The 11,117-nt window shown below is 37.8% G+C and overlaps 1 protein-coding gene across 1 annotated transcript in view; it reads left to right on the top strand.

Moving 5' to 3' along the window:
- grin3a (glutamate receptor, ionotropic, N-methyl-D-aspartate 3A) overlaps nucleotides 1-9,798 on the top strand; it is a 55,034-nt gene extending 45,236 nt beyond the window's left edge. Inside the window, exons 9-10 of the mRNA XM_024299447.2 lie at nucleotides 69-139; nucleotides 8,200-9,798. Coding sequence (XP_024155215.1) covers nucleotides 69-139; nucleotides 8,200-8,752 — 624 coding nt within the window. The 3' untranslated portion in view covers nucleotides 8,753-9,798. The remainder of the gene's footprint in view (nucleotides 1-68; nucleotides 140-8,199) is intronic.
- Nucleotides 9,799-11,117: the final 1,319 nt, after the last annotated feature.

The raw sequence follows: 11,117 nt of genomic DNA, 5'->3' as shown, positions 1-11,117 counted from the left end.
TTCAAACAGCAATGACAAAAAGTGTATTTTTTTTGTCATTGCTGACTAATGTGCTGCTTGTTTTCCAGAGATTACACCGAGCCCTCAACTCAGTCTTCGTTGACGACAAACTACCAACAGTTTCCAAGCCTGAAAAAAGGTAATATTTTTATTTTAAACCAGCTGGGCTGGGCTAATCTTTACTCTGATTTAAAACAAAGTTAAACTTATTGTTTTCTTACAATCTGATGTTTTAAAAATGACCTTCCAAAGCTCACGGAAAAATAAGAACACCGAATAGAATGAAGAAAGATGCCATGTTGAACTTTAGAATGTAGTTTTAAATCAAAGATGGGGCGTATAATCTGACATTCATGCACTCAAAAAATGCACTGCAGCAATTTTGAGAAGAAGCCAGTTTGGCAAACTCGAAAGCCCCATTGGCCAATTTCTGAATTGAGAATATGTGACATCAATTAACATCGGAATGGCAGTTAAGAGACCGCTGTTTAATAAGAAATTAAATAGAGTGTTCATTCTGTTGGAAGGCAATTATCTGTGAGGGGAAATTGATGAAATAATGTCATGCTGACATCACACAGTATTGTTGGGAACAGTGAGTGGAAGACGCAGTAGAAGACTTCTTCTAGTTTCTTTTTAAACGTCGCCGGAGTGACCCCCATGTCCAGATTTGTGGCATAAATCTTTATGGCTGCACTGAAGTGTGACATTTAGCCACTGCGCTCTATGAGAAGCTCTTTGTCTTCTACATTTTGCGACCTTAAGTAATAAGTGAGCAAAGCTATTCTGTTAATTGCATAAAATGTAGATTTTTACTTACATTCAACTCAGCTAACTCCCAGGATACTCAGGTGGAGGCTTCAAAAATGGGAATAAATAGACGCAATGATTATGGAGACCAGTCCATGTGAGGGATGTCTGTGGTAATGAGGACAGACTGCCTTCTCCCGCATAATTACACACATTCAATCAGTCTCCTTCGCATCGTGCCCGCATGCTGTCCAGGAGTCAGAAATTATCACCGCTGTATTGTCAGTGTGTTGCAGAAACTTGACTTGCTGTTTCCAACGTCTACTAAGCAGGCACTGCGCTGACATTCCATCCTCTTCACATTCAGTGTACCAGATCTCCTCCTGGGCTTTATGGATCTTAAACCACGCAATAAGCCAGGGAATATCAGTATCAACCCCCACTCTTATAGTACATTACAGTCGACGTTCGCCCAAATGAGGTACATGGATTAAAATTAAACTGGCTGTGATTACCACTCAAGACAGAACCCTTAGTGTTTTACTTCCTAACCATGTTAGCAGGGATATAGACAAACTCAAAAGCCTTAGAGAACCCTTTTGTCTGGGAAAATTAGGATCAGTGTCAGTGATCCCATGAAATGTTCTTGTGTGGCCAATTAAAACACTCTGATCTGATTGTGTTAAACCAAACCAGCCAGGCAAGCAACTCAAATCAAACCACATGCTCTTCTGCTCTGCTCATAAGAGCCCTGATGAGAGTTGCTTTAATATTACCATATTTTCTGCACTACAGGGTGCACGGGATTATAAGGCGCACCGTCAATGACTGGTCTATTTTCAAATTGGTGTCATGTATATAAAGTAGGGCTGGGTATCGATTATAATTTCCCAAAACTATTTAGTTTGATTTACAAGAGTCTGAATCGATTCAATTCCATTTTTTTTTTCCGATTCCTTCAATTCTTTAATTTAACTCAATTTTAAGTTTACACAATTAGACCCATTTGTTTAGAAATACATTAATAATCTACTATATGATTTGAATATATTTATATTAATCTGATACAGTTCACGTACTGTAAAGGTTATTCATGAAATAATGAGATTGTTAATATCGTACAGTGTTACATGGAGTCTCAAAAAGAGAAGTTCTAACAAAAATGTTCAGATCATTACCATTGTAAACATTGTTCTGCTTCTCCTGGAGGGTGTTTCAGTTTGGCCACTAGGTGGCGATCGTGCTATAGCATTACACCATATTCCAGAAAAAGAAAAAAAAAAGATGTTTTAGACTACTTTAAAAAATATTTCCTTGAAAGAGTTTGGAAAATTCCTACCTGTTAGTGAATAAAGATGTTCATTTAGTCAGCAATGTATGTTTAGGTCGAAGGAGCATTAGCATTAGCCGTCCTATGGGAAATTCCATTAAATGTTAGCATCAAGCTAACAGACTTTAGTTTTATGTGCAAAATCAATTCAGATTTTTTATGAATTGATTATTGATCTATTTAGCTTAAATTGATTCAAATCAATTAATTGATTTTAGTAACCCAGGCCTAATATAAAGCGCATTAAGAAAGACAAAAGAATCAAACTCACAGTCCCACATTAGCTGCATTAGCGTGTTTACAATACTCCCAAACTTGTTTGCAACACGTAATAAACAAATGGATACTGCTAAAACAAACATTACTGTGTCTACGCTAACTTCCAACCTTATTAGATGTAAAAAATACAGTTTGACACCACTCTACACGTTAGCCACATTCGCATATTAACAATAACACTCATTCTTGTTTGCAACTTGAAAAATTGACTGATCCTGCTAAAACAAGCTAACTGTAAACCTTGCTAGTAACACAGCTACGTGTTAGCCATGATGGCGTATTAACAATAAAACTCAACTTTGTTTGCAACTTGTAAGAAAAGACTAATACTGATAAAGCAAACAGTACTAAGACTGTGCTAACTCTGAACCCTGTTGGTAACATGAAAAAAAAAACAGTCCAACAATGTTAGCCTCGTTAGGGTATTTACAATAACACCCAACCTTGTTTACAGCCAAATTAATCCATATATAAAGTGCTCAAGATTCTGAGGCATGCTAGCTGTTTTTTTAGAAAAAAAATACATATTTTAGTTGCACCTAATAATGTGGAAAATATGATAAATGTGAAAGAAAGAGAAAAATAAATTTAAACCAGTTGCAGGCAAAGTTTAACTGCATCTGTAAAAATAAACTAGTTAATGTGGAAATTCATATGGGGGAGTGGAACTCAGACACTAAATGAGTCACTTGGGAAAGGATGCAAGACTCCCAGAGGTTTAAGCACACAAACCGAAATGGACAGAGCTTACAAAACACACCAGGAAGGTTCCAGCAGCGGACAGAAAGAGTTTGTGACTTAGAAGAAAACAAAAAGTTGTTTCACAATCTAGAGTTAAAACTAACCAATCTGCCATGGAAAACGCATGACGGTTAGAAATCCTGTTCAAGGTCTCCAGAGTGAGCGCTTGCTTCGTTAGAGGACAGCCTCTCCGTTCACCATGCTGTGTCAGTCGGCCGATAATGACATCTGCACTGACAGATGGGTTGGGAAATAATTGCCTTTATCAGTGAAATATTGCCAAGTCCATTATGTGAATCTAGTTAAGAAAAATGCTTCAAGTAAATGTGAATAGATGGAGAATAAAACTTTTTTAGTGATTGTTAAGAGAAGACAGTAAAGTAATTTATTATTATTGGAATCAGCTCGAATAGGGTTAATTTCTAAATTCGACTTGTTTAAAATAAAAAATGCGGGGAATGCTGGTGTAAATGGAAAAGTTCTAGTTTGTAAACACCGTTTTGGTTATAATGACTTATTTTGGCAGCAGAGCACTCAGTCAGTCATCTGGTAGTTTTAAAACTCCTTCACTCAGTTGATGGTTTCTATTTGCTAATGGAAAACCAAAATCTGCTGTCACTAGTGAATAGATGTTTATGGTTTTTAGCTTATCAAACTTTTATCTAGACTTCTCCTGTGCAGTTCCTGCAATCCAACAATAAAAGCCTGGAGAAATGTCAAAAAACATTAGTTTTGGTACATGTTTTAAGGCCTCAACAGATTTTTATTAAAATAAATATGACAAAAAGTATTATTAAAATATGTCATCAGTTTAAAAAAAACATGAAAAACGTCACGATCAGCCACACTAAAACACAAAATTTAACTTATACATCTAAAAATGTGAAAATACTTATTAACTGCTTCTTGATGTTTGTCCTCAATTCATAACGCATCACTGAATCTAGGACTCTAGAAAAAATTTAAGTTAAGCATGAAGGGATTAAACTCTTGTTACAAAATTTAAGGAATTCATGGACAAAACGGATAAGCACCTAATTATGACATTTTTCTGGTGATAGTTTTAAACCATTTTTTTATGCTAACATTTGTTTAAATTGTAAAACTCTTGAATCAAAATTGCACGGTACAGGTTGAATTAAATTAAATTGGATTAAATATTTTGTTTAAATTGGTTTAAGTGATTTTTTTTTTACTTAAATACGTAAATAAATAATTAATAACTATTAGATTTAACCCAAAATAACCCACAGTGACATCAGTGTAACTGAAAAACATCGCAAATGTGTTATGTGGTCCACTTCGTTTGTAATTTATCATGCATAATTTTAATTTTAAGGAAAAGTTGGTCTGGGTTTTTAACACTTTACGCTAGTAATGTGTTGATATTGGTGAAAACTAATGTGAAAGTCATTTTTCGTCGTGCAGAATCAGCTGATTTGCATTGATTGTGTAAACGTTCCAGGAGTTATGGTATGTCTATAGCGTGTACTATTTAGGTGTGGCCAGTGACATCTACGGTATTAAAAAGTTAAATAATTTAGGAAAATCTAGTGACCAGAACTGCTGTGATGGATTTTTGTGTAAGATTCCAAGAAAGAAAAAAACTCAAAATATTGTAGGAGAAAAAAAAAAGAAACACCACTCACTTTTTTTCCCTAAAATTGTATTTTTTTATGTATGAGTTTCCTTTTTCATTTTACCATATGAAGGCTTACCGGCTCCAGTGATGTCACTACCGATTCAGTGAACAACATATTTTTCTCCCGTTTTCCTGGAAATATTTATTTGTGTACTGAATAAGAAAAAAAAAAAGTTCAGGTTTGGTATTAATTTGTCCCTGTGGCATCTTTTTATCTAAAACCATCTTCCTCTCAAAAATTAACTGATAACAAACACTTGTTAAAATCCCTTCTAAAAATTGTTGAAAATGGCGGAGCGACGTGGAGCCTTTGGCCTTCACTGATCTGATAAATCTTATCTTTCTTTCAAAGTACACTCCCTCTGTTTTAGTGCGGCTGCACTCCAAGCACGGACGCCTCTTGTCAAAAGGTGCTTGTATCATTTTAGGATGATATTCTTTTGATGTTCTTACATTCAGATGTGTCTTCGCTTGGATTTAAGTCTCTTTTGATGTCAGAGAAATCTAATTAGATCCTTCCTGTCACTTTTATCACCATCAAATACAGCTCAGCTTTGGAGATTTTCAGGAGTAAAGCTTTAATTCCGCCTGATGTAGCGGTACGGATTCAAACATTTTTGGAGAACCAAACTATTGTTTGTCACCAAATAAAAACACTCTAATGAAAAAAAAATGTCCATAGACCTTTGATTACTCAGAAATCTTATGTTTATAATAAAAAAAAGTTGAAAGCTGATTTTTTCTAAAGAGAAGCTGCATTATGATTATATTTTTTAACCAAAATGTGAAGAATATAATTTTTTAATGTTACTATCTAAGGTCTTAAGCTAAGAAAAATAATTATTTTCCAAAAAGTTAACAAACATGTCCACTCATTAAATTGTCTATTTTGTAATTAGTAAATGCATGATACCAGAATTCACTGTTAAATAGAGAAGCATCGGCCTCCTTTTTATTACATTTTTGTGAAAACTGGAAATTTATTAAATACTTCAAAGATGTTCCAACTATAAAATAAAATCAATGTCAACTCCTCCTCAACTCCACTTTTGAGGTGATCAACAGTCTATGTGCATCACAGGTGGATTCTCTGTCAGTCCTCTTCTGTAAAAGATATTAAAGAGACCAGTGAAGCACTCACACACACAAACACACAACTGAGATGGTTTGTTCCTACAGAAATAGCCATGGACCTCAAGGGAAATGATGCCGCCTCAATTGTTTTATATGTTTTTCCAAAATTTCGATTTAGATCCTACATGAACCATACTTGCAGGTGATCCCATGAGCATCGGTGCACGCCTTTTACCGACAACAGCCTGGACATGGATTTTTATGCGCCACATTAAGCCTGAATGGCCACTCCCACTATGCGTGTGACGCAATGTAAAGAAGGCATCAAGTGCTGCAGGCAGAGGGACACCAGCTCATGTCGGTGAAATGAAATAGCACCATGTATTTGTGCAGCTGTATATACAAATCTCTTTTGTGTAGCAGTGTCCAGTCAATCCGTATTGATAGAAGAGATTTTAAACTTTCTGTTTTTACATAAATGTAGATATAGTAGATAAAACTATTTAAAGCAATTGACCTAAAAGAGTTTTCTCAAAATCCCCTTTGAGTTATGTTCATTCAAATGTTGCGGATGCAGTCATCTTTTGTCTTTTAGAAAAGGTGTAAATGAAACGAGACGACAAATAAGCTGAGCACAAAGGTCCAGTGCGACTCTTGGCGTTCTTTGCTTGAGCAGACACTTTAATGTCCAACACAGGAGAACTAGACCCATTTCTCTGAGGCTGTTTGCTTTAGAATTCATATTTGCCCTCTGTGCGCTGCGGTGCTGCCGTGTTACAGTACATGAATCATAATACCGAGTGATAAAGGAGCCAAACAAAAGGAAGTGGAAATGTAAAATGGACCTGATCATCAGTTTGTGTCCTCAATACCCCCTGGAGCAACAAAAGAAAAGAGGAGACAAAGAGGAGAGCAGGTTTTTTAAGAGAACTGATGAGCTGTAGAAGTGAACATAACATCGCCAACAAAAGTAGTTTTTCTTTTTACCATTAACCTTAAGAATGAAATCAAACAAGAAGCCAAAAATCGTTTTAGGGAGTTTATTGCTTTGCTTGTTAAATATTTTGCTTTAGAAGCAAAAAAGGAAAACTCTGCTTTAATAAGCAAATAAAAAAGCAGATTCAGATACATGTTGTAGTTATAAAGTTGTATTCAGTAGATCATACCTGCGTTGTATGCTTCATGGGAGTACTGGAACGTCTGTTTGCCATTATTTTTATTAGAGCTACATTTGTGGTCCTCGAACACGTTTGCCAGATCTTTTTTTTTTAAACTCCAAAAAGGCTTTTTCTGCTTTAGACTCACGAGATAGATTATAGAAGTTAAAAGAAACAAAGACAGTGTGTTCATTGAAAGAAACAGGATCCTAAACAGTGTGGAGGACCGTTCTCCTGGTCACCGGTCTGGCTCAACAACACATTCTCACCCCCAAGTCGTCACATATTGGCGTTGGGCTAAGGACTTTTTTGGGTGTCAACTCAACGTTTTTTGACATGCTTGCTGTTCCCATTAAATCCCGGGTCCCTGCAAACTGAAACCGGTGCTGTACTCTAACCTATATCCTCGTACCACGCCCTGAGGTCCAAACCCCAATATGTGACGACTTGGGGATGAGAAAGTGTTGGGTTCAACTGATCTAGGACGGCATTCCATTTCTTAGCCAGGGTTCATTATAGATCAGCCATTGTGGTTGTGTTGGTCACTCTCACACCAACAGCTTAAAGACTTACTTTAATGAACTGTGGTGTTCATTTTTCTTTCTTTTTCTTGGTGCATTTTTCTGATTATGAGGGACATGTATAAAGAAAATTAGTTTTAAAATTGCATTTCAGAGTATTTCTTAATTCAAATCCTTGTGAGTGAGGAGCAGACGAAAGAAAAAAAAAATGCTGTTTAAAAAAGCTTGTAGAAGTGGTGTCGGTGCTACAGCCACGAGCTCCATTCCATCTGATACATCCACTTCTAGACGACTAGACATCTCCAAGTTGACATCTGGAACAATGCTGTTTGCATTTTATTTTAAAAAAGAATGTTTCTGCCAATAGTCAAAATAGATAGAAATTAAACAACTAAAACCTTTTTCTTCAGGGTGTATGTTAATCCACAGAATCATGTTAACACAGTTCTTGTTTTTTTCTTTGTTAAAACTAACAGAAGGCATTTTGGAACACAGTGTTATTTTCCTATAATACCATTACAAATCATAGTTTTTAAGGCAGCATCATTTTTGTGTCTACGCATTGCAGTCTGACGGTTAGACATCGTCTCATGCTTGGATTTTTCAGAAAGCACCTGCATCATACGCAGTTAGATGACACAGGATTATTGTTGACATTTTAGAAGTTCTTCTTGACATTTCCGTTTTCCTCTGGCTTCTCTCCAGGTGCAACGAGGGAAACAACCAGTCGTGGAATCCCACAGAGTCCGCCCACTGCAACAGGCGGCGCTTTCTCCCACAGGACATACAGAATGACATAGAATGTCCATCTTCGCAGGATCTTCCGCCTCCGCCTCCCCCATCTCCACTGCCCCACCCGAACACCCTCCCTTTGCTGGAGAAGCCCCCTCCCATAGTGACCACCTCCAACGGCCGCTCCGACCTGCTCGGGCGAGGGGTCAGTCATAGTTTGGGGTCAGTTCAGGTCGGATCGGTGCATGGGTTGATACAGTGCCGAGGTTTAGGAGCGGGGGACTCCAGTTCGGGTCCAGGTGTGGGCCGGAATCCGCTGGTTCAGGAACTATCAGAGCTGGAAGGTCAAATCGCTGCCATAAAGCAGCAGCTGCAGTCGGCCATGCGAAGGAAGAGGGAGCTGGAACAGTACCAGTCAGAAAACCAGCAACCGGACCAGACTGCACCCAGTCAGCTCCCAACGCAGGCGTACAGCCAGCCCCACCAGCAGACTAACAAACACAAAAACACCCTCCCAGACTTCTGAAGCTCGCCTCCTCTGTTTTGTCCAGAGAAACCTTCTTAGACTTAAGGACTAGTTTCCTAAACCTCCAGGTCCTGGATACGGATCCTCACCTGTATTCTGGAGCCGGGGCACTTGCAGATTTCTTGTAACAAGATCCTTTTTTTTTAGGCTCAGGAGTTTCCCGGAATGCTGGAACAAAACGTTCTGATCAGGTTCTCTCTTGGTCATTTTGTGACCTTTGAAAGGCAAAGCATGATTGTATGAGAAGCGCAAGACGGGGTCAACGAGAAAAACCTGGAGCCAAATCTGTTCTGAGAGCTCCCTGTGTCAGCCATCCTCTTCACCTCCATTCCACCTCGTCTTGATCCATTTCCTGTCTCTGTCCCAGAAACTTTCATTTTCTGCTTCCATCCATTCTCTGACGCTTTTTTCTTTTAAGCTTCATCTCCGTCTCCATGGTGATGAGCATAATCATAGGTTTGACGATGGTATTGAAGTAGTTTGTTGAGGCTCTTGGAGAACGTTTGACCTCTGCTTGAACCCCACCAGGTAAGTCTGGATGTCACTGAAACCTCTCCCAGACGCCAGCGATTGCTTCATATTACCACCGCTGACCCTATGCTTCTGCCCCCCCCCCAGTGCTTCTGACTAGCCATTTCTCTCTGATAAGTCTCCTGCGCCTTGATGAGGCTGATGCTGCAAGATTTTAATGAAAAAGATGGTGTACAAAGAGCTTTTCCCCCCTGAGACACCTGGATGAAGAAGAGCCACTTTACATCCACCACCGGATTACAGGACACAAAACACGCCAACTTCTGAGTCACCGTAAAATGTTCAGTGATGCACCCCCACTCAACAGAAGAGTCTAGTTTGCAATTGGGGGAGGTGTCAGCAGGTGGTTCAAACCAGGCATAAATATGCAGAGTTCAGAAAGCAGAAATGGAAGGAATAGTCAAACACTGACCATCGATCGGTCGGAATCTGAACACACCAGTGCACTTTTTCTGTGATGATCTTTTCTGGTTTGGTTTTGTTCTGTTAATAAAAATATACCTCTCTTCTTTGCACCTCTTTTTTTTGGTTGTTTTTAAGTCTGTTGTCAATGTATCATAGAAGGCATTTGAGCAAAAATATTTTTGCCATTATACTGTCAATGAATGGTCTATTTTCTAAAATAAGTCATATATAAGGTGCACTAAACTATTTAGCGCATTAAGTGAAACTAAAGAGTCAGATTAGTCAGTCAGACTTTATTAACTGGGTTCACAGTAATCTTAGAACGTGTTTGTAATACGCTGCATGCTAGCCACGTTAAAGGTTGACTTTATTTCCCTCTGCCATGAGGGTGAGGCGAGGAAGAATTAACTTTTTCCTGTAGGTGTGCTCTGAAGCACAGAAATTTACATTTAGATGTAAGTAATGACTTTTTGTTTTAGCAAGACTTTTTTAAAGTTACAAAACTATTGTTATGTACTTTCCAAGCACTGTCAGCTATATGCTAATGTAGATGACTGGTCACTATTGAAGACGTCATTGAATAGGAGTAATGTCCAAATCTAAAGACATTGAGTATGTCTGAATTTCTTCCCTACTCACAATTCAATATATAGTGCGTTCGCCATTTTTTTAGTGCTGTCTGAATCTACAATTCCAAAATCGAGTGTACTAGAAAATTTGCCAGAAGTATTTGGAAAGAAAGTGTGCATTGATGCTCACTACATTAGCAAATATAGACCACAATGATTTGCGGTCTAACAATTTTAGCTGAGAAAAAAAAAAAAAGTGTAAATGTAATTTTTAAAACTATCCACATTTTCATCATCAGAGCACGGTGGAGTCACAAACTGACATAAAATATTCGTATTGATTCGATTTTCTCTTTGTGAAATTGGTGACGTCATCATAACTGCCTTTTAAAAAGATGAAAGAAAAGTAGAAAGCATAGTGTCTTAATTGCTTTAAAAAATCAGAGCACTATATAGTTCAGCACTATATGGTTTTTAAGTAGTTAGGGATTATGATTGGAATTTGGACATAGCCACTACTTTTCCTTGAAGTTCCCCTACAACAATTTAAAAAAAAACTTTCTCAGTAGTGTTTTAATAATAATTATGAAATTTCAACCAAAATTTCACTGCCAAAATGTCTTAAAAAGCAAGTTTTCATGTTGATCTGAAGATTGTTTCCAAAATCTCCTCTGAGGGGGCGTGGCTTTTGGTGCTAAGCTGAGCAGGTCTGTTCAATATTGCTACACGTTAGTTACATTAGCAGATTCACAATAACAACAAAAGATTTTGATAGAGTGCCATGTACCTCCCAATCACCTCAACATCCATTAGCACAACCAGAATTAATCTATTTATATAGGCACCCTGGATTATAAGGC

The sequence above is a fragment of the Oryzias melastigma genome, linkage group LG12 (genome assembly GCF_002922805.2).
Source record: "Oryzias melastigma strain HK-1 linkage group LG12, ASM292280v2, whole genome shotgun sequence".
In the NCBI taxonomy this organism is placed as follows: domain Eukaryota; kingdom Metazoa; phylum Chordata; class Actinopteri; order Beloniformes; family Adrianichthyidae; genus Oryzias; species Oryzias melastigma.
Note: the sequence above shows the minus strand (reverse complement) of the source record. Positions and strands in the feature narration are given on the sequence as shown.